The sequence below is a fragment of the Rhinolophus ferrumequinum genome, chromosome 25 (assembly GCF_004115265.2).
Source record: "Rhinolophus ferrumequinum isolate MPI-CBG mRhiFer1 chromosome 25, mRhiFer1_v1.p, whole genome shotgun sequence".
Classification (NCBI taxonomy): domain Eukaryota; kingdom Metazoa; phylum Chordata; class Mammalia; order Chiroptera; family Rhinolophidae; genus Rhinolophus; species Rhinolophus ferrumequinum.
Window position 1 is genome coordinate 18,583,083 of NC_046308.1, and position 27,040 is coordinate 18,610,122.

Sequence of the window (27,040 nt, forward strand, 5' to 3'; positions counted from 1 at the left end):
CTTTATTTTCATTTGCTAAATCTGGCAATCCTGCTCTAGATCCATGAAACATTACATGAAATTTTAAACGTTTCACTGTCATCAAACTCTTGGCCATCGTTTTCCCTTATTGCTCTGAGAGGCTAGAGCACTGCTTGTTCCTGTTTATAAGTCAGTGCGACAGTGAGTCTTTCCTTCTGCCCAAAACTGCCTCTCTGTCCAGAACTTCTGTAACTTGTCACGTGAGTCATATTTTTGTCTTGGGACCAACTAACAAGTGCCTATCAAATACCTGCTGTATGCCCAGCGTCTCTGACCAGGACTCGTCACTTTGCCAATTCATAGAAGACTACAAAGTTGCTGCTTCAGGTTTTGCTTTAAAGATGTGCTGTAGAGATATGCTGTCTACCTGGCGGTCAGCTCCCCACTAAAGAGCTCTTGTATTATTTGGCCATCTCATATCAACCAAGGGAAGCCGAGTAGCCCAGAGCTTGGCTTCTGTGGACCATTGGCTGCCCTCCAGAACTCCATCATTGGGGACATTTCTTGCCATCTGAAATTAAAAATACGGCACAGGCAATACTGATGAGACTTGTCCAGAAGCTGGATTATATCAGTTTATTTTATTTCCTTGTAGAATGATTGAGAGCTTCAGACTGTGAAATGTGGTTGCTCAAGAGATGGTGAGAGATTTGAGCCAGGTGTCTCCTGCTTAATGCAAACTTAGAATATTAAAAAAAATGTATATTCGTTACAAAGGAAGGGGGTTGATTGGTCCCTGTTATAAGCGGCTCACCATAGGCTTTCTCTAAATAGCAGATTCCCCTAGTTTAAATAGCAAGTATTTGATTTTCAAATACTTGATTTACATAAACTTCCCTGGAACCTCTCATAGGGCTTTGCTAGGTAAGTCTTGAATGATAGCCCAGAGGCATAAATTGTTATGGAAAACCTGGGCGCTCTGAATACATCTGTAATGGGTCCCCTGCCCACCCCCCAGCTCCCCATACACCTGCTCCCCTCATTAAACTAACACATGCCGGCACATTCTGTGTGGTCTGTAGTTGAGGATGCGAAGATGAGTGCGATAGATGTTCAAGAAACTCATGGGCCAGTGAAAGCGAGGCCAGGTGCTTCTTGAGCAATCACAGTTCAAGGTGGTCAGGTCTTACAAGCGCTGTGGCAGCAGGTGCTATGGGACTTGTTTCAGAGCCCCTGGTTTCTGTAGGAATACAGTGCTAACTATTCCAGACCCTGAGCTTTCAAATAGTGCTCCATCTTTTGTCTAGTCTTTTGTTTCCTTTAGAGTTGACTGACAAAGCACTAAGTTATTGTCCATCAGAGAACTGGGCTTTGAGCTTTAAAACATCCATGCTTCCTGTTTCTTTATGTGAAAACTATTTCTCATGTGAATTCTTTTTCAAGATGAAAGTAGATCTATTTATACTCAAATATTATATCGAGAGAGGTACCATCACCAAAGTGTGATAGACAATGTTCTGATGGTATTGGCAGTAAAATCCATGGTTAATTAATGAAATTAAGTTCTGCCACATACATTCTTTTTTTTTCCCCCCAAGTCAAGCTGTTGTTCTTTCAATCTTAGTTGTGGAGGGTGCCATTCAGCTTCAAGTTGTCCTTTCAGTCGTTAGTTGTGGAGGGCGCAGCTCAGCTCCACGTCCCGTTGCTGTTGCTAGTTGCAGGGGGCACAGCCCACCATCCCATGCAGGACTCGAGGAATCAAACTGGCAACCTTGTGGTTGAGAACCCACTGGCCCATGTGGGAATCAAACTGGCAGCCTTCGGAGTTAGGAGCACGGAGCTCTAACCGCCTGAGCCACCGGGCCGGCCCCTGTCACATACAGTCTTTAACTGAGGCTTGACCTAATCACTCTGTGTTATAGAACTAGATTCTCAAAACTATCTTTTGGTCTTCAATTTGATGATTGAGTGTGTTTGTAATATCTTAAATGGTAAATATAAATTCCTCAAGCACTACTGCATATGCATGGTGACTATTCCTGGCAAAAACACATGTACTTCACAGTGAGAGTGTTTTCCATTGGATCCTGCCTGGGTAGGAGTGGAGCATATTCAAGATGAGGGCCAAATGGGAAAAGAGTCGTACCCAAGCAGCACTGCATTCTGGACCTTTTCTGCCTCGATAATTACGTGTTTTTCAAATTTTTATATAGCAAATAATAAGGGCCACTCTCTGAAGTGTTTTTATGGGTCTTCTGATTTTAAACCTCTGGCTTTATGCTTACTGTTGGTTCACTGATTTTAAACGTCTGGTTTTATGCTTACTGTTGGTTCAGTTTTAAATATTTCATCTGTTAATAGAGATGAATAAACTGGAGATTCAAATAGATAAACCTCAAGTTCCCTTTTTACCCCCGCTCTTACCCCTCCTCCCCAGTTTTTAAGCCGTTGTTTCTCAGTCCAGTTGTGTAGGACACAGCTCCCTGGCCCATGCTGGTATTATGAGCCTTGTGCTCCCCCGGCTGAGGCAGTCGGGAGCCGGTCAGCCGCTCACAGCAGCTCACGGCAGCTCTTGTCGGCTGCCGGCCACGCACGCCAGCTGCCGGCCAGGCGGCCACCGACCAGTCACGGTAGTACACGTCAGCTCACAGCAGTCCATGGCAGCACATAGCAGCTCACACCGAGCACTGGCTGTTCACGGCAGCCCAGCTCCAGGAAGAGCCGTTGTTCACAGTCTTAGCTGTAGAGGGCGCGGCTCACTGGCCCATGTGGGAATAGAACCAGCGACCTTGGCGTTAGCATGGTGCTCCAACTGCCTGAGCCACCCGGCCAGCCCTGTTACTGTTTTTAAGGACACTATTTTCTTGAATGAAAAGGAGGATCTAAAAGATATTTTAATGGAAAAAACTACTGGTAATTTAAAGATTACAGTGATTATTTTTGTGTTAATTCATTCCCACACCTAGATTGTTTTGTAACAAATCTCAAGTATCATCTCATCTCATCTGTAAATATTTCAGTATGTATCCCTAAATGATAAAAACTCTTTTCAAAAACATAGTAGCAGTACTATTACCATTATTACATCTAGAAAAATGAACAATTCCTTAATATCATCAAATATCTAGTCAGTAATCAATGTGCAAATTTCCCTGCTTGTCTCATCAGTGTTTTCCTGTTCAAATCAGGATCTAAGCAACGTGCGTGTAGGTGGTGTGTCTTTTGAGTCTTTGTTAACCTATAGGTTTCCCCTCTTTTTCTTTTTTCCTTGCAATTTATTTGTTGAAGATGTAGTTTCTTTTAAGCAAAAACAGTGCTTAAGTGCCTTTTCAGAGGGAGGGCCCACATGGGAGGTGAGTTATGTTTTTTACCGTAGAATTCTCATCTTCCATTAGAGAAACATGTAGAATTCGAGAATTTTAAGCCTGGAAGAGATTTTGAGCCATCAATCTTTTCCAGTCACTTCACCCCAGACTTTTGAACCTCAGTTCCATGTTGTTAGAATCTTGAAATTAGAGTTTAGAATGAAGAGATATTGAGACCCTCTGGCTCAAATCCCCACATTTCACTGGTGAAGAAACTGAGGCCCAAAGGGTCTGGGTGATTTGCTCAAATCACACAGTGTCAGCTACTTAACTGGTGTCATTTTCTCTATTCTTGTGATTCTCAATATGTGCTACGTGTATAGAGGACCTGCCCCTCGAAACTATCGTTTCTGTAGTATAGACCAGATGAGGGCATAGCTCCTTTTGGGGAGCCATTGTTAAAGACAGGAGAGTACCTTACCATAGCCTCTTGTGTAGGGATGGGAGAAGGTTGGGTACCACTGTCTTCCCAGGGCCACGTGCCTCTTGACTACAGGGTTCCACATAACTGAAATAAGCATTTCTGTAGTGCTTTTGCATGTCTGAGGGCAAAAGTCGATTTTGTTCAGGAGTATAGGCTTTGAAGATGTACCCACAAGTCTCCGCTGGACACAAATCTGTCCTCGAAATCCAACAGAGTGGCACATGTGTTGGGCAAACATTTGACACCACTGTCATGTTGTCCTTCAAATATTGAAAGGAGCTTTGCCCACCTAAGCCTTGCGTTGCTATAATCTACCTACTTACCAAATTTCAGAGACATCTTTCAAAGAACAAAAGATCTTCCCGTTGGAAAAGGTTCTCTGCTATCTTATTTTAAGATGCCATAGTTAAATTTAACATTTTTTGAGTTGTATCTATTCCAAACTAGATGAAAACCAGCCAGATTCTTCCAACATAGGGTCAATAGAGCTGCTGAGTGGTCCTGTATGGAACAGAGACTTAACTTTGATGGATTAAAAACAGTGATTCTCTCAAACATCACATACAGAGATCCAATAGTAATTCTGTTAGGTTGGTGCAAAAGTCATTGCGGTTTAAGAGTTTCAAAATAATTGCAAAAACTGCAGTTACTTTTGCATCAACCTAATACCAGAAAACTAGGAATATTCTAGATTGCATATGAGAAAAATGTTCTATTTCTCAATAATGTTGTTTTGGGCAAATAGTGTAATTAGGAATGACCTAGTTATGGCGCTTTGTTGAGAACATATTCTCAACTTTAATAAATCTTATCAAGAAATAGAATGTCTTTTAGATTAGCTGTTATTTTCCTACCATTATCTTATCTATGTCAAGTTTTAATTATTTTAAAAGAACAGCTCATTACAGTTTTAAACCTGAACTTTAAAAATGCAGTACACGCACATTCTGGCAGAGTTAAATTGTCTGGGATTCTATTAACTTGGCACTGTCCTCACTTATAATAAGTACAAATATTAAATTATGTGATTTCAGTAACATGTATAAACAGAGATATGTTTCATCACATTTACAGTAGAAATTATGATGAAGAAAAATCTTATGTGCTTCATTATATACCTTTTGTTCTTACCTCTTATTCACTGAATGCTAAGATTCTATGCTAATGCTAAGATTAAACCACATGTATTTTTTCTCTTGATGGTAGCCTGATTAAACAGAATTGTAGCAGGACGAGATGCCATTTACTCATTTTATATTACCTTTTATAGCTGTTTATTTTTATGGAACAGAATAAGCTACATGATCATGATAGTTATAATACTTTCAAATTTATACTGAAGTTTATTTTCAAAACTTTGTAATTACGTAATAATAATTTAATGGGTCCCGGCTGTGTGCTAGGCATTTTACTTGCACATCCTCCATTTCTTCCAATCATCCTGAGCTGTGGTTAATCTAGTCCCCCGTTTTATAAGTGAAGAAACTGAGGCTCAGAGAGGTTAGCTGAGTGTCTGCCACGCTGAGGTCTGACTGCGGTCCCTAACCTGATTTCTGTAGTGTACCACATTGTTGCTGGAAGTTTCCGTACAGAAAAGTATGTGACTTAAACTACTTCATAACCCTTGAAATTAAATACTCAGTTCTATAAAGTTCCGTGTGTGTGTGTATATTCTGTAGATATCACTTGTTCAGGGGGTCTTTAACTGAAAGTTAATGGATCTTTGGGATGCAAAGAAGGGCTTCCGGGGCTCCATGAACACTTCTGAAATCGTACAATGTTGTGTATATCATATTTGTTTGGGGAGCAAGTCCCTTTCTTTCAACTGATTCTCCCAGAGATCTGTGCACGTACCTAAAATCACTGGGACTCCTGATCTAGTCAACCCCATTCATTTCAGCGAAACGATAAAGAAACTTGAGTTGCAAAAAGCATGTGCTGTGCACAAAAGCGTCCTAGAGCGGCCAAGTCAGAGCCAGGTCAGAGCGGAGCTCTCGCTCCTCAGTGTTCTTTCCTGACCCCGAGTGCTTTTCCCATCCTGACAGAGAGGTGATGCTAACCTCTGCAGTCAGGCAGCCGTACTAGTATGAGTCCGAGCCTCTCGTGGCTCTGTAGCCATTGTCTCTTTACAAGGTACAAGCTGCAATCCTCTATTCTAGTATGTGCAATTTGTAAACTGTTACACGATTGCCCACTAAGTCGTTAGGTAGACTGACTTTGCAAATTGTAATGTGGTGAATATACTTGGAAATATTTCTAGGTCTTCTGCAGGCCATGCCTCTACATTGATTGAAATCTTCAAATAATTTTACATGCAGCATGTGAGTATGTGAGATCCTATGGTATTTGAGGTACAAATACTATAGAATATATATGCGATCAGGTCAATCGTTCTTTTTCAATTCCAAGCATGATGAACAATAATAGTTTTATGAGGAAAAACTCTCGCTAGCTTTTATTAGCCATGAATGAATATTGAGCTTTTTCACCCCAACATAGTCTTTGCCCTCAGATCTTATTAGCAGGGGAAAGACCTCCAGACAGTAGCAGGTCCTACAGAAAATAGTCGGTTTGCACAAAACCATTCCTCAAGATTCTCAACAGAGGGTTGGTATACCCTAAAGCTTTGAATAAAACTAGCATCTCCAATTTTTAAAATAAATGCCATCTGCCATACTTTGGAGAACTTCGGTGATCGGGGAAAAGATAAAGAACTGCCAACGTGGAAAAATGGAATTAATTCTCTCAGTGGTTTGATGCCAGTCTTGGAAGATTTTACAAAGGAAGTTTTCTGCTGTATTACTAAGTTTCTGTCAGGCTTATATTTAACTTAAGCGCTATTTTCATTCAATCCCCAAAACAAAAGATTTGGAGTTTTTCTATGGAGAGGTAGGGTCAAACAGAGATGAATTCTGTGAAATAATTGGGATCTAGCCAGAGAAGACAGAGGAAATAAAGGTTTCTCAGTTTTCACAGTTTATTATTCCTTCCTTCTCGAAACACCTTCTCCCTTAACTTCCAAGACCCATGCACTTTCTTAGTTTTTCTCTTACCTCCTAGGCTGCACTTTCTCAGTCGTCATTGCCAGGCCCTCCTCTTTCCAAGCCTGAATTGTTGGAGGGCGCCAGGGCTCAGCCCCGGATGTCTTCTCTCGCCATACGCAGTAATCCTGTTCTTTCTGCACCGAAGTGCTGTTTACCACCCAGTTTCTAGCTCTAGCCTGCGCCTCGTTCCTCAACTCCAGGCTTATCTAACTATCTGCTTACTCTGTATCTCCATTCAGTTTTCTCAAAGGTCTCTCAAACTTAACCGATCCAAAAGCAAACCCCTGATTCCACCCCAACATACACTGCCCCTCCTGAGCCCTCCCACTGTAGTTAATGAAGCCACCACTCACCTCATTGCTCAGGCCCAAATCCCTGCTGACTCTTTCTCTCAGACCCTGTACCCAAACCCCCAACCTCAAGATACATCAAGAATTCGGCGACTTCTCACCACCCTTCAGTGACCAGCCTGGTCCAGGCCGTCCTTCTTTCCAGCCCATCTTCTCCAATAACCACCTAACTGGTTGCCTCTCTACAGTTCTTTTTCCACCCAGCAGCTAGACAGTTCTATGAAAAGGTAAGTCAGATCGTGTCACTTGTCTGCTCAAAACCTTCCAGTGGCTTCCTCTCACGTGAGAACAAAAGTCAGAATCTCATCTATATAACCCTCAAAACCTCCCATGCCCTGGCCTTGCCCGCCTCCTCCTCCTCTGCATTTCCCACCCACCCTTCCCCAGGCACTCGGCCTAGTCCAGTCACACGTGAGGAGCTGCCTCACAGTTCCCCAAGCCTGCCAAGCACGTGCTGCTTGCAGGGGTTTTGCAGTTGCTGTGCCCTCTACCATTAATGCTCTTCCCACATCGTTTACCTGGTTCGCTTCCTCCCATCATCCACGTCTCTGCTCAAACGTCTCCTCCTCTCCAGGCCTTTCCTGCCCCATCCTATCCAAAAGAGAACCCCCACCATTCGATCTCCATCCCCTCCCTCCAGTTTGCCTTGTAGCCCTTCTCACTATCTGATGTTGACTTTGATCAGGTTATTATGCGCGTGTCTGCCGTTAGCACATAAGCTCGATGAATGCGGTAGCCCCAGTGTTGTGAACAGTGCGAGGCGCGTAGTAAATATTGGATAACTGTTTGTTGAATGAATGAATTAATAATATCCTAGACATTGGATCTATTGCCGTTGCTTATTTTCTTTCACCAAATGCATAAATATTCAGCTGGCCCTGTGATATTTTATTTTTTATTGGTTTAAGCCACTCCTTGCCTAATCTGGCCAAAGCTTATGTCAGTTTCATAGCAGTAGAAACTAAGGGAGGCAGAGCCCTCATTACCTAGTACCACACCCTAGTGTTCTGATGAAATCAAGATGCACACAGAGCTTTAGAATGCTCAAGTTTGTTTTTTGTTGCATTTTTCCACAATTGACATACACTGGACAAGTCTGTTCAAAAATAATCATAAAATCTGATATACTGCCTCAGTTTCCCTACCATAGCTGAGAACAAGATTGGGTCGGAGAAACAGACAAGCAAACAAGCCTGCACTTTCCCATTCCCTCTCTCAGATGCCATCTCATTTCCGTTTAGGACGACTGACACTTGTGTGGATGGCTGTCACGTTCTTTTGTGTTACAACTCAAGTCATCAGCCTCTGGCAACACTTACCCAACAGCCTCCAGGTTGCTGTTGATTGCTAAGGCCTGCATTTCTGGCTCCTGGGCCACTCCTCAACCGCTTTTCATGGGAGAAAAAAGTGTAATAACACATAGCAATTAAAATTCTAGTAATTGCCAAAGATTGGCTTGATGTTCTTACAGTCATCCAGTTTAGTGGTTCCCAAACCTGATTACTTAACAGAATCATCTGGGCAGCTTTTTACAAATACAGATTCCCAGGTCCTTCTCTAACTCTGGGGTTGGATAAGAGCTCTGCTGTGGTATACATACCCTTACAGTCCCTGGGGAACTGTGAGGCAGCTCATCACGTGTGACTGGACTAGGCCGAGTGCCTGGGGAAGGGTGGGTGGGAAATGCAGAGGAGGAGGAGGTGGGCAAGGCCAGGGCATGGGAGGTTTTGAGGGTTATATAGATGAGATTTTGGCTTTTGTTCTCATCTGAGAGGAAGCCACTGGAAGGTTTTGAGCAGAGAAATAATGCAATCTGACTTATCTTTTAATGGAACCATCTAGCTGCTGGGTGGAGGAAAAACTGTAGAGAGGCAACCAGTTAGGTGGTTAGTGGAAAAAATGGGCTAGAAAGAAGGATGGCCTGGACCAGGCTGGTAGCTGAAGGGTGGTGAGAAGTGGCTGGATTCTGGATGTATGTTGAAGCTGGGGGTTTCACTCACCCTCTTTCTTTCTCTCTCTCTAGCAGATCATATATAATCCTGGTGATAATAAGTGCCAAGAAGCGAACAAATGAAGGGTAGAAAAATAGTGGAGATAGTGGGGAAGGGTTTTCTGAGGAGGTAATGTTTAGTGTGCAATGGCAAGTATTAGGGGAAGAACATTTCGGGCAGGAAATAGTGTGGTGTGTTTGCAGAATGAAAAAGCACCGTATGGCTGGAGCCCAGCAAGTGACTAGCGGCTGATTGGGGTGTGGCTGGAGGAGGTGCCCAAGGCCACATCACGGAAGCTTTACAGACCAGGATGCAGGGTTTGGGTTTTGTTCTCAGTGCGCCGGTCTCCCTGTGAACTTTGAGCACTGTGTGTGGACGATGGATTGCAGAAGCACAAAAGTAGAAGCTGTGAGACCTGAAGGCTGTATTGTCCTCTGACGGCAAAGGGGACTAACATGGTAGCACCCAAGATGGAGAAGACAAGGTTTCAGGGCATATCCTTGTATTTGAAGAAAGTCAACAGGATTTGCTGATGAGTGGGAGGTGGAGTGAGGGAGAGGGTGGGAAAAGCAATGCCGAGGGGCTTCTGCTGAGTGCCCCGGTTGCCTCACCTGTAAGATGGCAGCATTAAGAGACCTCCTCACTGGTTTGGTGGTGAGGTGATATTTGTAAAGCACTAAAAACAGAGCTTGGTACATGGTAAAACACTCTGTAAGCATCAGCAGTGATGTGATGATGGTGATTCAAATCGTCCAAGGTCACACAGCTGGTCAGCAGCAGGTCCAGGACACCAAGCCAGGGCTTGCTTTCTTGCCTGCTTCAATTACCGTTGAACTTTTTTACTTATGCACACTCTCGGTAGAGGGTTCGGTTGTCGTGGTACATGATAAGTCGCACATCATACCATATGAATGTCACACCAAACACGATAAATTACTGGGGTGTTCTGTGCAGCCTGGCATTCCAGGCTCTTTTGGCTGTCTATAAAACCGTGCTATTTCAGACAAAACACAGGACCCAGATAGTGGCGGGGGGGGGGGAAGGGTACAGGAAGAGAGATGGTTTGTGGATAGATTTTTTAAATATTAGAAGAGCTATCTTCCAGGATATAGATGTGCTCATGTTGCACATGCTTAGGCTGGAGTCGGTAAACGCAGTGCAACAGGAGTCCTGCGTCCCGGAAGTCGTAGGTCAGCGCATGCCAGGAGAAGGAAAGAAATAAAGCTAAGAATGTAAGTGTAACTCTCCCAGATTGTCAGGTTCCTAGTGATACATCTTAAAGAAGTGTTTGAAGTGCTTCTATCTGTCAGTTTCAACTAAGCTAATTTTTAAAAATTGCTCTTTGTACTGTGCCTTTCTCATGAACTTCTGTGAATTTAATGCATGCAATATGTGGGGGTAAATCCTATCAGCCTCACTTCCCATCCCCCCAAAGTCTGAGAAGCAGATTTTAGAAGCACACTGTTGCACCTGCACGAATTTTGCCATTGTACAAAATGGACCCGAGACCACATTCAGTGTGTCTTGTTGGGAAGGAATTTCAGAAAGAAGTGAGAGAAAACGCCAACTCAGCCCTTCCTCCACGCTGCTGACTGTCTGTTTTGTTGCACCTCTATCTCAAACAGCGTGGGGAGGACTGTTCTTCATTACCAGGGAATGTGAGTCATTCCCAGACTTGTGTGATTGGGATTCCAAAGCGTTGCTGTATCCGATGGTCTTATTAAATCCAAGTGTCAGTTCAGCCTTTCAGACTGTAGGGGAGAGCTCAGTTACAGCTGGTGACCTGGTTCTAGTTACCACACAGAGACACTGGCGAGAGCCGTGACCCCCTCCGAGCACCCAGCATTCCTCGTGGAGGGCTGTTACCAACTGTTCCCGGATTTGGGGGTTTCCTGGTTCACTTGGTGGGCTTCAATACATTTCAGCTCCCTGTTTGTATCCTCTTTGGGATCTGTATACTTTAAGGGAAAATATTCTAGTGTGTGTGGACAAGCTGGTGCCAAGATTAGCCTAGTGTTTGGAGGGTACCTCGTTTCAGATTTACTCAGCCCTAGCCATGTTAATTTCGCTGTGCCCAGGGTCTAGCAAGACACTATCCATTTCCAGCTGGGTCCAAACAAAACAAATGAAACATCAACCAGAGAGGGAGGAGACTATAGATGTCGCCAGAAAATTAGTTTGCTCTGTCTTTTCTTTCTCCTAGAATGTTTCACAGCCAATGGTGCAGATTATAGGGGAACGCAGAACTGGACGGCACTACAAGGCGGGAAGCCATGTCTGTTCTGGAACGAGACTTTCCAGCATCCATACAACACTCTGAAATACCCCAACGGGGAGGGGGGCCTGGGCGAGCATAACTATTGCAGGTAAGATGGGGCCGCACCGTACTTAAAAAAAAAAAAAAATCTTTGGTCTCCTCTTCTAATTCTTTCCAACCTTGCTCACAACTAGGGAAAGCATCTTTGTCTCCTTTAGGCCAACTCAGAAGGCCTTTCTTGTTACTATTTTAAAAATCTCTTTCTCTCTCTCTCTCTCTCTCTCTCTCTCTCTCTCTCTCTCTCTCTTTCACACACACACACACACACACACACACACACAGTCTACTACTCTTTTCAGTGATATGCTTTGATACTGGTTTTCAGTGCTCTGCTTTCCTGTCTGATCACTTAGGTGTCTTTTGGGGAGGGTTTTCTTAGTTGGCCCTTCCGCCAGTGGGCAATACACAGACAGCAAAGTCTTCTTTTTTATTTTTCTTCTTTTTTTTTTTTTTAAGTTTCGGGTATACAAAACAATGTAATAGTTAGACATTTATAGCAAAGCTTCTTAAGCTGCTGTGATGTCGTGGTCAAGCAGAGCGCCATTAGTGGTCCAGACCTCCTTCTGCTTTTGAGCACAAAAAAGCTGCCCTGCATGATCCCACTGTCTGCCAGGCCAGGATAACCTGCTCTGGGAGCAGCTGCCACCATCAGATCTGTGCTGTTTCCTTCCTGTCAGTAGACTAAGGTGTTTCTTGGCTCTTCACCTGCTGTCTGACTCTAGCAGGCGCTCTTCACCTGAGATCCATGATACTTCAAACGTGTCCTTGAGATTTTCTGGGGAGATGATCCTTGGCTTAGATCAGATTCTCAGGTATCAAGGATCCAACACAACTTAAGAAGCACTATTCCATAAGGCCCAAAGCAGAAGTTCTAAGCACTTGCGGTGATAGCTTTGTTTTAGCTATTTATACCCAAGATCCTGGTAACATGACTCATGGTTCAGCAATGCGTTCAATTTAATTATTATTAGGACAGATGCAGAGAGCCTCTTGAGCCATTGGGACTGGGGAAAATGATTGCCGAGTTTCACTTGAGCCACCCATGGTGTCCCCAGTTCCTGCAGCATGTTAGAATCTCAACCATGGCACTGTTGACCCAGCTGAGCCAACATATTTACGCCTTCACTGCGTAGTCCACACTGTTTACCTTCTGCCCTCCCTACATACCTTTGCTAACACTTGAGAACCCTTGTGGTCGTCTTGAAGTCATCAGGCCTGCAGTCCTTTATCGCTGTGCTGTCAGCTCTTTCCTTCACCTCTGCCCTAATTTGTCCCAACTGGCCATTCCCTCGTAATTGTGTTGTATTATTTTTTAGTTTGTTGCTATAAAAGTATTAAAAGCTTTTCCAAAAAAAAATCAAAAAAAACCTCAAAAACTACAGACATATATTGTTTAAATAAAGTCCCCCATTTTACCTTCTCCCCTCCCCCCAAATCCTTTTCACCAAGCGCCCCTTCCCAGAGGTAACAATTTGTTATATGTGCTACTTCTCATTTTGCTATTTTTTATGTTTTATTGCTAAAGTTACATGTGCTCATTAAGTAATTCTTTCACATTTTATTTTAAAAGCTATATATATTCTTTAAAATTTTTTTTTGCATAATTAAAAATTTAACCCCACTCCATTTCAGGTTTCCTTCCCCTAGTTTTTCTATTCTTAGGAATAGCTGGGTTAGGAAGGGGGTTTAGGAAGAGAACCCAGTGTTTGTTTTTCGTTTTTATGTAGTTACTTATATTGTTCTTCGAAAGTATCTCTTCGTGATGGGCTACTGGTTTATTCTATTATTCTGTTGCTTTCTATCAAGCAGCTCTTCTCAGAAGAGCTCCTGTTTTAAGGTCTGACTTGAAGGTAAATTTGAAATTTCCAATGAGATTAAATTTATATGGAAAAAAAATCTTTTCTTATAGATTAGCACACAGTTCTCCCCATCGGCTCCCAGAAATGCACTAGTAAATATCCGTTAAGAGAACAGTGACAGCCGGGGACAACCATCTTCCTCCTTAGCTCTAGCCAGCTGCAGCCCTCTCCTGCTTTGATTTGATGGAATGTAATCTATCAAACCTGATCTACCAGTTTATACTTCAGAAAAAGGAAGCTGAAATTGTTGATTGTTATCACATCAGAGAGTCTGGGCCTTTTGTTTTTAGCACTGCAGTGAAGTCAGAGATGAATTTGCTTCTTCTCTATTAAGCTATCCTGATGCTTTTCAGAGTGGTTTTGACATTGATAATAAACAGTTGTTTTCTAAGGTCTTTACCAAATACTACATCAAAGCTGAACACTGAATAGAGGGAGGAAAATGACAGTGAAATACTGTTTAAAGAAGGGCTTTGTACAAGTTCTCCTACTTTGATTTCTCAGCTGACATCTGACACCATGTTTGTCTTGTGTGATGTTTCCAGATCCATCACAGTTGAGATGTCTGAGAGATGGCGAGTGATGGGAACACACGTCTCTGGGCTCCACGTATCTGGATTAGAGGGGAAGGCCGAGAGACCAGGGAAGAGCAGAATTGGCGCTGGCACCTGCCTTTGGGCACAAAAAAATAAAAGGATCCTTTGTATTTTAGGGCGGCTTATCTTCTGGGCCACACAATAGGCTTATCCCTCTCAGGCCTGATAGGGGTTGATCCAAAGCTCTGGCTGCTGGGTTTTTGTGCCCATTTCCGGCCTAACTGGAGTGTCAGGTTTCCAATATTCTGAGTCTAAATAAAGGGAGCTTGGTAAGCAGTGAAGAGAGAACGAGGCTATTCTGTGTGTCCAGTAACCCCTGCCATTTTTTTTTTTTTTTGGTCTGTTTCAGTGGTGTTGCCCATTATTATCATGGCATCTCCGAGTTGAAAAGACCTTAAAGGGCATTTATTCCAAGCCACTCATTTAGAAATGTGAAATAAATCTTTTAAAATATTATTGCTATATTAGAAGTTGGTTCCAGGGTTACAGGGTTGTATGTTCTGACTGAAACTCTTTGGCATAGTTTTCTTCAGAATTCTCTGAGAAGTTAGTATTTTGAGGTAGGACTTTCTATCAAACGTAAGTTGGCCAGCCCGATCCTGGTGAAAGTTTATCAGTGGAGTCCATATTATGTGAATTTTATTTTATTGTTTAAAAATTACACAGTCGGTATTCATTGTAGAAGAAATAAGAAAATAAAGAGAATCAGAAAAGAAAAAAAAGTTAAAATGCCCGATAGTCCCATCATCCAGAGATAAATACTTTCAAGGGTTTGGTGTGTCTCCTTCCCTAAATATGTCTTTTTAAATAATGGGATTGTATCATCCATCATGGTTTAGAACTACCTTTTAAAAACCCTAACAAGACATTGTGAATATCTTTCCCATAAATGTGTCTCTACACCACATTTTTACTAGCTGCCTAGCATTCCCTTATATGACAATCACATTTATTTAACCAATCCTTAATTGTTGTTTCTAACTTTTTTGAATTATAAAAACGCTGTGATGAAAGTCTTTGTAAGAAAAGAGTGCCTTAGTATAAAGTAGTAAAGGACAAATTGCCACATAAAAGGGGTTTGCCTGTTTTTAAGGGCCTTTGACTCTAATCACCAAATTGCCATCCTGACTGCGTCATTCACGTTATTATCAGCAGTATCGAGGCCAGCTGTGCTCTCTCAGCCATGGGAATTGCTGTGTTCACACTTACGGTGCCAATGCTGTTTGTCATGATCTGTTAACTGGTCAATTGTCTTGGTCACTCTGTAGTGAATTTGTGTAAACATACACCACCTCACTCATTGCTCCCCTACCTTCCCACCCCCAAACTCCAAAGTATACGTCAGAGTGGATAGATACTACCAAGTATTTCTTCTTCATAAGCAGTGGCATTGAGGTGCAGACTAATGATTAGAAATAACAGAAGCGGAAGCAGTCCCTTTTGGTAAAACTGACAAGCAATGAGCCAGTTGACTTAAAACAACGGAAATGTCACTAGTGTGTCCTTTTCCCCAACAGAAACCCCGATGGAGATGTGAGCCCCTGGTGTTACGTGGCAGAGCATGAAGACGGTGTCTACTGGAAGTACTGCGAGATCCCTGCGTGCCAGAGTAAGGCTCTAATGCAAGTTTCGGGACACTGAGCACTAAGGGTGCAGAGTGGAGGGGCACTGCCACAGGGCAGCTAGTTCAGGCAGGTGGATTTCAGGGAGCAGGTAAAAGGAGGAGCCATTCTGGGCTGAGGATTTTCACTTCTCTTGTTGAGGCTTTTCAGAAATGGTAATGCCTGGTTCCCTCAGGACCCGATTTCCTTGATGGATAAACCCAACCAGAATCTCTACTTCTACTTAATGTTTTCATGCTGATTCTTCCATGGATAGACATGGCACCAGCTCAGTAGCAAGGCAGGAAAAAAAAGGTACCATGTACTTTTGGGAATGAACTTTTTTAGAATGAATAAAGAACCCCTTTATAGACAATAAAGCTAAGTTGTGACACTACTTATTATTTGTCTTTGACATACTGTGTCCCCTGAAAAATGGTATTCAGTAAATACCTAATCAGGCACCCTCCAAAGCCAATGTGATCGTCCTTTTCTCACATTAGCGTAAAGATGTTCTATTGTTTTTATGAAAACTTACAACTTGTCCCTTTCTACTACCAAAAAACCAGTTTCTTCAGCCTTTTACTATGAAGACTGTTTTCTAACAGTTTCACTTGTTCATTCCTATATTCAGTGTTTATTATATGCAAGGTACAAAAGGCAAAAAGATACCCTGATCCTCAAGGGATGTGTAATGTGGCATGGGATCTTAGAAAGATACTTTAAAACAAGGCAGAAAATATCATGGGAAGATTTAAAGTACAGAAACCAAAACTAAACATGGTACTGTAAGGAGTTCACTAATGTAGTGTTTGTAATAATCCTTTTCGGTATGCCAAAGGAGCAGGGGTTCTCAGTTCCTAGAGCTGAAGAAAAGGACAGCCCATTCATAAGAATTCTACCTGGGTTATTTTTTTCCTTGTTATTTAAACCTACTCTTTGCCCTGTTGTCTTTCTCACGCCTCAGGTCGGAGGCTGTGTGTGTAGAATAATAGGGAGGTTTGCTTGGGACCTGGGACCCTCTCACTCACGCCCACTACAACAGCCTAAATTCTGATGCCTCAAGGGGAAGGGGCAGCCGCTAAACTGGTGTCGCAGGCCCAGTGCTCACTTTTCATCAGTTAAACTTCCAAATGTCTCCACTACCTGGCAGTTAGGCCCTAGCTTCATGGTCCTTCCAACGTGAGTATGTCTTGGTTCAGTCCTAGAATTGAGCAAACAGTAAAGACCAGAAGAAAGGGCTTTTGCTCAGTCTACTTAATCAAATTTTTAAAATGAAAAACATCTCATTTGGCTCTAGTTATGTAAAGAAGAAAGGGGCAGGGGGAGAGAGGAAAGCAGATTTTTCTCGGTCCATTTGTTCTACACAAAGGTAGCCTTTTAGTACCAGCCTATGCCATTCTCTCAGGAATGGCAAAGAGGGGATTTAAATCTGGGCACTTTTATTTGGAAAGATAATCCTCAACTTGCATTTATAAAACATAATTTGGGCCAGTGGGAGCTGACTCATGTGGTCACTGAAACTAAGTTCCGGAAGAAAGAATTATAACAAAATGGTACAAACCATCTAGTACCCTTCTAATTCATAATATTTGTTGGATGTGCCTCGCTGTTCCAAAAAAGGAAAATTAAATATAATTTTTTTTCTTATGGCTCCTTGTTTAACCCTCTCAAACTTCTAAATCTGGCCTTGAAATGGTCTGGGTAGGGAGACTTACAGAAGTTGGGAATGAGAACTGGGGAGCACCTAGTTTGGGGGAGTGTCTAGCTTTGGTTCTTTGAAAAACCCTTCCGCTCACCCTGTGGGCCCCAGAGCTGCCCATCAAGCTGAGCCTCAGACCTTGAGTCTGACAGAACACTGTGCAGCTAGTGTGTCTGATTAACATAGCTGAGAAAATGTCCCGTGATATTTGCAGCAAGAAACCTTGGTAATTGCCTGGTGGACTCATCCAAGATATAGCCTGCCTATTTTAGGCCAGTTTTGTCCTATTTCTGGATGTGGAGTCATAATTTTCATGAATAATACTAAACCTCTGTGTGAAACCCACTATTCATGATTAGCATTGAACTTCTCATACAGGAAAAGGCCTGTGACATGATCAGATGCCTGAAAAGTTCATATCTGAATATAACAGACCCAGCAGGAGCCAGGGGGAATGAATGTTTAGGGACAAAACAGAATTTGGTTGAATGGTGGGCCATTGTGTGGAGACCGGAATCTCTGCCCCTCGGCATGTTGCGTAAAGAGCTAAAACAAGCAGGAAGGCATAAATGAAGTATGACTCAAAAAGGGGGCCAAGAGAAATTTGGACTGTGCTCTTGACCTATGTAGCACGGATCAGAACTTACTTGTAAAAGAACAACTCCAAGGTAATTGGATTTGCCCTTCAAACCATTTCTACTAGTATGTTTTCCAGAAACCCCAAGTTCTTAGTGCAGGGAGAAGAAATATAGATTTTTTAAAGCAAATTCCAACATCATCAAGTTTACCATCCCTCTAGCTCCCACCCTCTAAATCTCTAAGTCCTGCTGGTTTGGCTATTGAGGGGGAAATCATTTGGCTTAAAAATTCATTCTTTGCATATCTCTCTTTTGTTAAATAATTCTCACCATTCGAATTCCATTCATTTCATTGCTTTTCAGGAACATGCTTATATAGACCTCAGCATAGGTTTTGCTTTGCTCTATTTTACCTGTAGGTTCTTCATAAAAGTTTTGTATGGTTTTTAGTATATGTGCTGCCGAAGCGAGCACTTGTATGGTTTTTAAAAGTAAATAATCTAGTTGTGAGTCAGGGAAGGAAGCTGCAAATGGCATTGAAGACTAATATAATTTTTTTCACATAGCTGATTTGGGCCTGAGGCCACAGGCATGACAAATTTACCCTCTCAGCTCCGAGAGCTATTTTTGTTTGCTATAAAACAATCACTTGATTTCTACAAATCTAACCTAAAAATTCATCTTTGAAATAATCAGGGAAATTTGAATACAGACTATTTATTACATTATATTAAAGAATCACTTTTATTATGTATAACAAAGTCTTTTGAAATTAGACACATACTGAAATATTTGTGATTGAAATGATATAAAAAAAAAGTGGACATTTGTTGATGTCGGGTGATAGACTCATTATTTTTTCCTACTTCTGTGTATGTTTGGAAGTTTCCATTGTAGAATATAAATTGTATAATATTTTAAATATTAAAAAACATAAATACGTACAACAATCGAAGTATCTGGATTCAAATATATAACATGATTAACCTAAATTATAATCCTTTTACAAGTAGCTCACAGGTATCTGAGTTAGTTATTAAAGTCAGTGATTACAGTTTTAGTTATTAAACTTATTAAAACTATTAGTTATTCTTTAAAGTTATTAAAACTCATCTAAGTTAGTTATTAAAATTAAAGTTAGATATTAAAGATAGTTCTTTAAAGTAAGTTATTAAAGCTTAAAATCACAAGGACTTTAGAAGTTATTATCTGTGACAAATGACATTTTTAACCTCCGACCATCTGCCAGACCTTGTACAACATACAAGACACAAGGGTGACATGGTCTGCAGCCTGTGGGGAGCCCCTAACCAAGGACACATAAACAGGCATATGCAAGACACTCTATAACAAGTGAGATGAGGGAAAGGTTGGGCACACCAAAGAAAGGCATCTGCTAGGGGAGGGAGGCAGGGGCTGCTGTTTGTCAGAGTGTCCAAGAGGGTTTAGGACGTAGTGGGGTCTCAGGGTGGGGCTTTCCCAACTTGAAGGTTCCTTATAAAAATGTAGTTGTAGCACGATCACCAGGGATCTTATTAAAATGAAGGTTCTGATGCAGTAGGTCTGGGACAGACTTGAGACTGCGTTTCTACTAAGCCCCTGGCATGCTGGAACTGCAGGAGCACACTTTTTAGTAGCCGGGTTCTAGATGTTAGAGTTGCGGGAAGCAGGGAGCACCGAATTATTAAGATTGCCTTTTTAACATGGAGGCAGAGTGTGTCCACACACATACACACACGTTCCCAAGCAAAGTTACTGGTGCCGAGACAGAAATTTTAATAAGGCAGGCAGGATATGAGGTCTGAGAAGAATTAGATGGGGCCAGGTCATGGCAGGTCTTATGATCTGCGTACGGAGCTTGAACTTGACTCAGGAAGGTAGTAATGAGGCTGAGGAGGGTGTGGCGTGTCAGAAGGAGACCTTTCTCCAAAGCTTCCTAAGCCTCTGTGTTAGGGATGTAGGGCCGGGTTTCTTCTCCCTCTTACTCCATGAGAAGTTCTCTCGGGATTGTTTCCTTCACACAGACCCTCCCTAAGGACACCAGTGGTAGCACCTCTGCAGTATGGGACCTTTGTTCACTGTTAGCCAGCGAGTGACCTCACTGGCTCAGGTTCCTTTTAATTCAATGACACCCTGACCTTGTTAAAACAGGTTTGTTATTCTTTACAAAAATGCAACCTAAAAAGCAGGATATGAAAGCTTCCAACTAATAAGAGTTTTTAAAGTTGTCTGCAGCGTTTGAGTAAAAAGCCAAAGGCACTTGAACAGTAGTGGTCAAGGCATTCCCTCAATTATAGAAAATGTTTTGTTTGTCAGCACTTTCTGCATTTTAGTGTCAGCACTGAGTTTTGGTATGTTGTAGCTTTTATTTAAGCTCTTACTGGGTACCTACTATATACAAAGCACTTTATCTTATTTAACTTTTTCAACAATCCTGTGGAGCAGGTGGTATGCCCACTTCTCTCCTCCCACCATTGTTCAGATGAGAAACCTACCCCTCCCCCTACCATTGTTCAGATGAGAAAATGAGGCTAGACTAGTTACGTGATTTGATGATTACACTCAGAGCCAAATAGGGTTTATTAATAAATCTAGGACTCCTAATGGCAAGACCAGTGCACATTCCTTCCAGTACTTGAGAATAACCCCATTTCCTTTATTTCTGTGAAAACAGGGGCCCTGGGATGGATCCAGGCTACTGTTGAGGTCATTCTTGAGAGTTTTCTTTGTGGATTGTTTGGGAATTAGAGTTTGAAATTCTGATGGTATGCCGAATTATTAAGATTGCCTTTTTAACATTGTGGAAACCAAAGGATTAACTCAGTGGCGACAGAGGGTCTGCAGTTCAAGCTGTTAGCTCTAAGTCATTTTCTTTTCTTCTTTGGGTTTGGGAAATCCAAGCCCCAGGAGTAAAACAGGCTGCAATGTATCCAGGAAGCATTTGCTGCACAGCAGAGCTGCTCTGTAGAACGTTGGGCTGTCTCCGCGGGTGTTCCCAGACCAGCTGTTCTCAGCTGGGAAGGGGCTCCCCAGGATTGGACCCTTTGCCTAAAACACTGCATCAGGCAGCCTTGTCCAGGTCTCAGGGTCTCTCCCAGCACCGTGTCTTTATTGCATGGGTGGAAGTTCACCTTGAGAAAGACTCATCTCTGTGCATCATTAACACTTTACGGCTAAAACAAAAACTCAAACTTTAGCCAACAGCCAAAGCAAGATCAAAATGAACATTAATAATACAAATTGTGCAATTTTCCACCTCATCTGTCTTTCCATTACAGTTACTTAATGTTTTTGTTTAATTGAACCCTTTAGACTGCCCAAACTGGCGTTGTCAGAATCCTGTTTTCTGTTGTTTATTATTGCTTTATGTGAGTGGTTTTGTTTTCCCAACTGGACTAAGCTGTTCAAAGATAGGAGCAAGGGTGGCTCTGGAATTTCTGTGAACGAGAGGCTTACGTTAGAAAGCGGAATTCCAGAATTTCTTTTAAAGCTGTATTTGCATAGCAGGTACCCTCATTTTACTTGGATTGTATGTTATTTATGGAGGGGTGCTGATGGAACTCATGGGGCTTTCCTCCGTCAAGCCACAACACCTAGCACAGCGGAGGCCATAACAGGTGCTCATAAATACTCTTTATGATGTGAAATCATGTGTCTCCCCATAGAGAGAAAACACAAGCTAGTGGAAAGAATGCGGACTTGAGAGTCACACCAGCTTAAGTTTGAATCATGACTCGTTTAATAGCTTACTGCAAAATGACGCTCCCCTAGGCCTTGGGTTTCTTCATCTGTGCCTTCCAGGGTTATTTTGAAGATTAAATGAGTAAAACATACACGATCTTCAGTCCAAGACGTAGCACATGGTGGCATGAAAGTACCATCAGGTATTGTGGTGGCCTGTGCTTCCCCTAAGGGACAGACTATCCCTGGAGTGTTGCTAGCATCTAATTCCTAAACGGCATTCCTAACCTGCGTGTTGTTTCTGTCCATTCCTTTTTTATCCGACTGACCGTGGGGCTTTGTCCCGTGCCTCAGCCTCTGTGGTGGCCGTTCCCCTGGGGCCTGATGTGGCATTGCATTCAGAGGCCTGCATTGGTTCTGACAGTGCAGTTTTATGGTTTCAGATCTGGCATATAGACTCGATGATTCTTTGTTTTGGGCAGTGGATATTATTTAATTTTCCATTAAAAATATATAGACTTTCTGAATCAAATAGACATTTTCCTCAGCGACAGATATAGACTGTATTTCCGAAATGTTCTAAAGCACAGTTGTGTAAAGCATACTAATAACTTTAAAAGGGGAAATCACTTAGATCAATAAGGGTGATTTTACTGAAAATCTTTACACCAGCACTTACTGGAATATACATATTATGTATAAGGAATATACATAAACATAAGAAATAGTCTCCACCCTCAATCTTATGATGTAACTGGGACTCTGAGTTGCAGAAACAGGAGGTCAGCCCACCAGTTATATAAATAAGATTGAATTACGATGTAGAGTGCTGAAGAGGAGAGGCCTCAGGATGGGTTCTGGAGATTGGAGGCATCATCACGGTGAAGGCTGAGGGGGCGGGATGGGGCAGAGCACGCCAGGTCAGGGAACAGCTGGACAGACTTGGAGGAAAGGCACAGGATTATTGTGCGTGTGGGTTGGGAGCCAAGCTGCCCAAGTAGAGGAGTGGACAGAGAGGACCCAGGTCAGACCTTGAAAGCCAGAGCTGATTAGATGACATGCTGAAAGCCCTGGGATAGGAAGATGAGCCCATTTACAGGATGGATCGGAGGAAGGAAGTTTGGGGAGGAGAGGATAGGTGTAGATTTCTCAATCCAGAGGATACGGGCCTGGGCTATGATGGCAACAGTGAGATATATCAGGAAGGGTTACATTCCAGATACATTTAGGAAGAAGACCGAACTTGATGACAAGAGCAATATATAAGGGATGAAACAGCAGGAAGAGTAAAAGATGGCTCTGTGGTTCCTTGCCTGGGGTATTTGTGGTGTCCCTGAAAAAAAACTTTGTCAACAAACTGAGCTCTTCTTCCAGGAGACACAGCTGTATCATCCTCTTGAACTTAGACTGACCTTCTGTTGAGTAAGGTGTTTCAGTTGTCTGTTACTGCATAACAAGCTACCCCAAACCCTGCTGGCTTAAAACAAAAACAGATTATCATTTCTCCTGCTTCTGTGGGTTGGCTGAGTTTCAACTGGGAGATTCTTCTGCTCCTCTCCTGTGGGCTCTGTCAGGTGACTGCCTTCACCTGGGGGACTGCTGGGGCTAGGACATCCAAAATGGCTTCAGGCCTCTACCTGGGTGACTGTTCTTTCCAGCAGCATATTCAGACCTCTTCTGTGGTGGTGGGCTTCCAAGGGAGAGGAAGCAGAAGCTGCCAGTCCTCTTAAGGCATGAACTCAGAAGTCCACCACATTCTATTGATCAAAGCAAGTTGAAAGGCGAGCTCAGATTCAAGAGGAGATGAAATTGATTCCAACTCTTAAAGTAGGGAGCAACACACATGTGTGGGGGGGAGGGGATAAATTACTAGAGCCTCCTTTGGAGACTGTCTACCACATTACATAACCAGAAATTAAGTTTTAGAGAAGGAACTCCCACCAGAAGAGAACTACAGCTGTGATCTATAACGGCCATATGGGGATCAAGATCCTTAGGAACTCTTAGTACCTTCCCCTAAAGGTAACATTTCATAGGGGAAGAAAAGGCTGTTTACTTATTTGGGTGAGTTGTTACAGATTCAGAGACACATGTAGGGCTGCTTGAAGAATCACAGTGCCTGAAAAGGAGAGTTGGTGTTTAGAAATAAATTTATGGAGGTAGGGTGAGGGCATATTGTGAGAGGACTTGGGCCAAGATGGCAGCTGTCAGATTCGGATGGGAAGTTTTAGACGGACAGGATGGGATGCAGTATGTTCATGGTGACGGGCCGAGCATGTGGATGAATCTGCACTTAGCCCACCGATGCTCTGATGTAAGGATTCCATATGATTGGTCCTCTGATAGCACACCGATGTCATCGTTTCCTGTGTACTTGGTCCTTGTTCCCATGGAAGGGAGAAATCAGCCACTGAGGCACCAAATGTGGAATCCCTAGGGCAGAAGATTGTCTCTGTCTCAGAAGGTTAAATGACATTTAAAATAAGCAGAATCACTGCATTGTTTCTGAAGAAGCAGATTTTATTCATAAGAAAAAGTAGAAGATATTCTTCAGAGCCAGGGAAGAGTTTTCTAAAATGCAGGATCAGAACTTTGCTTCTGGTTTCTTAAATATCCCAGATCTGGCCAGAGCACTGGAATAGAAAATGCAATAACAGTCAGGACTTCTTATGCAAATTATGAAGCTTTGTATTCAAATTGAGCTTTTACCATAATGGGCACACTTTCTGTCTTTGTCAGGAATTGTTTCATTGCCAGGAATAGACCTCAGAGTAACTTGAGCAAGAGAAATATATTGGAAGGACATTGGGAGTACATCGCAGAGTCAAATCCCTGTGCCCAAGACCTTGGGAAGAAAGTTTCCATTCTTCCCAGCTCTCTCATGGGGTTGCACCTCTGCATGTCTCTCAGCATGGTGTTCGTTCTTCTTCCTCTCTGTGGACCAGCAGAACCAGCTCACTTACCAACTCATGCGGTTCACACATGGTCGGTTGCCTTAATCCCTACTCGACAGAACCCTACAAGTCCAGTGCCTGCAATTCACTAACTGGAACCCCAATTCCAGCTTCCTGGGAGAGAGAATCTGGTGGTCCCGGGGGGAGTCAACTGTGGCCAGAGGATTGGGTCCTTCTGCCTGTCCCCAACGAGCAGCAGTCATGGGAGCAGCTCCTCAGAGACGGTGCCGTGGGCAATATGTGGCCCTCAGAAAAGGGCTGTCCGCTGTGGCTGTGTGGGTCTCCTTCACACTGAGGTCACCGTTATATCCAAATGTAGCAAGTGGTTACTAAGCCTACCTGGTTGCTTCCCAACGTTCCTTGTGGTAGTGAAAGAGCAATAGTTCCTGGGTTAATCTGAGTAGAGAGCCTCCTTCCTCAGCCACCTCTAACATTTGTATCTCTGTAAAGAACCCCAAACATCTGAAGAGAATGCTGGCAACTAAAACTATTGTGAGTTTTAAAGCATCCGCTATGATCAACAAGGGGTTTATTGTATTTTAAGATGATTTTTAAAAAATTGAATGTGATGAAGCCTCTTTGGTAAGAAGAAAAATGCATGACCAAGCCACAGGACTTTAAAGTGGTCTTGAAAGTAAAAGGGAATTTGAGCACAAATATCCTTTTTCAAATTGACTTTTCCTCCCTGCTTCTGGGAAGAGCCAAGGGTGGGACATGGTCTGGAAATCTACTCAGTTGACCAGTAATGCTTTTGAAGACTACATGACGTGTCTTCTCCAGCGAGACTTCGAGCCACACTTTCCAGTGCGACTCAGAGGGCAGTGGCATCCCTCAGAAGCTGGCCACTGTCTCTGAGGCTGGCCTTGTGGTGCACAGAACATTGAGGGACCAGCGTGTTTGAGGATTCTGTCTTTAATCGCAGGGCGTCATTTTCATTTAGCTCCCCCAGACTAGCCCTGTCAGGAAAGGAGGCCAGGGACACCAAGAAAAAACCATGGAGTGAGAATCCGCAACCCTAGAGTTCTACACCGCTCTCCATTTCCATCTCATATGCCCCCATGCAGGGCCCTTAATCTTGCTAAACTGATTTCTTCTCTGTCACACAGGAATAACATCGTCTGGCCTGCCTTCCAGAAAGGGCTATGAGTTTCATGCAAGATGTTTATGTGAAAGTGCACTGTATGCTAGCCAGATGTAAGAGATTAACATTTGAATATCTGGAATCCAACCCAGTTTTCTGAGGTGTCTGCCTTTGATTTTTGTCTTTTAATTCAATGCTATTTTACTTTTCTATTACTAAGCAAGTTGTTCCTGTTTGTGTGGTGAATGATGAAAGCCTTATTCCATATAATAATAAACACTATTTATTCAGCACATAGTATCTTGCCAGGTCTTGTGGTGTTTACTTTATTTACATTATCTCATTTTAATTCTCAGAAGAACCCTTTGAGTCGTGTATTGTTCCTCATTCCGCTGTTGATAAAATTGAGCTTAGAAAGGCTGTGGTGGAGGAGCCAGAATTCACCCTAGGGTCTGTCTGCCTCCAAAGCCCATGTTTGTGACTGCTGCAAAATGCTGGCTGCTTCTGAGCAGATGAAGGTAGTACCAGTGCCCTTCAGAATCGTGCCAAGTACCGGGAAGTACGCAGGCAAAAACAACTCCTGAGCTCTGATGTGAATGGCAGAAAGTGGCGAGCATAAAGGCCCTCCCTCTTTTAGAAACGATTTGTTCTTTTTTTTTTCCCCTTCATATTTCAGAGAAAAGGCAGTAAGAATTCTTGCCATAAGTTTATTTATAAGCATATCTAGTATGTTGAGTTCAACAGTTTGATCATTTTTCAAAGTGACTGCACCTCTTAAAAATGCTCCTCTTCATGTCTGTTTCATGGATTAACTAAAACATCCTTATTTCTTAAGCAGTTGGTGTCTTACTATAAAGAAAGGTACGGCAAATCCAGATCCAAAGTACACAGTCATCATAACTAGTAACTGCCACTTGTTTTTCACTGAAAAATGGCACATTTTTCCCTGGGCCCTTGTCACAGTGGCCACCGAGGTTGTGAACCTCCGGATGCTCTGTCCCAACATAGCACTGTTGGAAGCCCTGGGAAAGGTGCGGAGACCCAAAGCAGAGGAAATGGCGGGACCACACCAAGTCCTTGTTTCACGCCCTCGTTCCCCTGTGTGCAAGGACCGAAAGAGAAACGATTTATTCTTATTTTTCACACAATTCTAATAAGCTCAGTAGTTTTGTTCTAAGCCTAAGAAGGAGCAAATTAAGAAGAAGATAAGCAAAGACTCCAGGCGGTGACAGTAGCAGGAAGTAGGTACCCTCTCGAAGACTCCTTTCAGTTCTAATGTTCTGAGAGTTCAGCAGCCTTGACAGTCGCCGAGGAGACAGATTACATGTTAAAGTCAGACACAAGAACGTTAAAAAGCACACCAGTCTGGGGCCATTTGGTGAAGTATGTTTGATGACCTCAAGCCACCAAGAAAAATTTAAAGTAGGTTAAAATAAGTTAAGCTTTTTTTTTTTAAAAGAAATAGCTAATGCATTTTATTTATTTATGTTTAATTTTATTGGGGAGTATTGGGGAACAGTGTGTTTCTCCAGGGCC

At 42.7% G+C, this 27,040-nt stretch overlaps 2 protein-coding genes across 3 annotated transcripts in view; one reads left to right on the forward strand and one right to left on the reverse strand.

The window, feature by feature from the left end:
* Positions 1-27,040, forward strand: part of KREMEN1 (kringle containing transmembrane protein 1) — a 66,805-nt gene that overhangs the window by 7,176 nt on the left and 32,589 nt on the right. For both annotated transcript variants that reach the window (XM_033097333.1, XM_033097332.1), the window contains exons 2-3: positions 11,339-11,501; positions 15,425-15,516. In XM_033097333.1, the coding sequence (XP_032953224.1) occupies positions 11,339-11,501; positions 15,425-15,516 (255 nt within the window). The remainder of the gene's footprint in view (positions 1-11,338; positions 11,502-15,424; positions 15,517-27,040) is intronic.
* On the reverse strand, positions 26,328-26,510 carry LOC117017295 (cytochrome c oxidase subunit 7C, mitochondrial-like). The gene has a single exon (XM_033097340.1). The coding sequence runs from the start codon at positions 26,508-26,510 to the stop codon at positions 26,328-26,330; it is 183 nt and encodes a 60-aa protein (XP_032953231.1).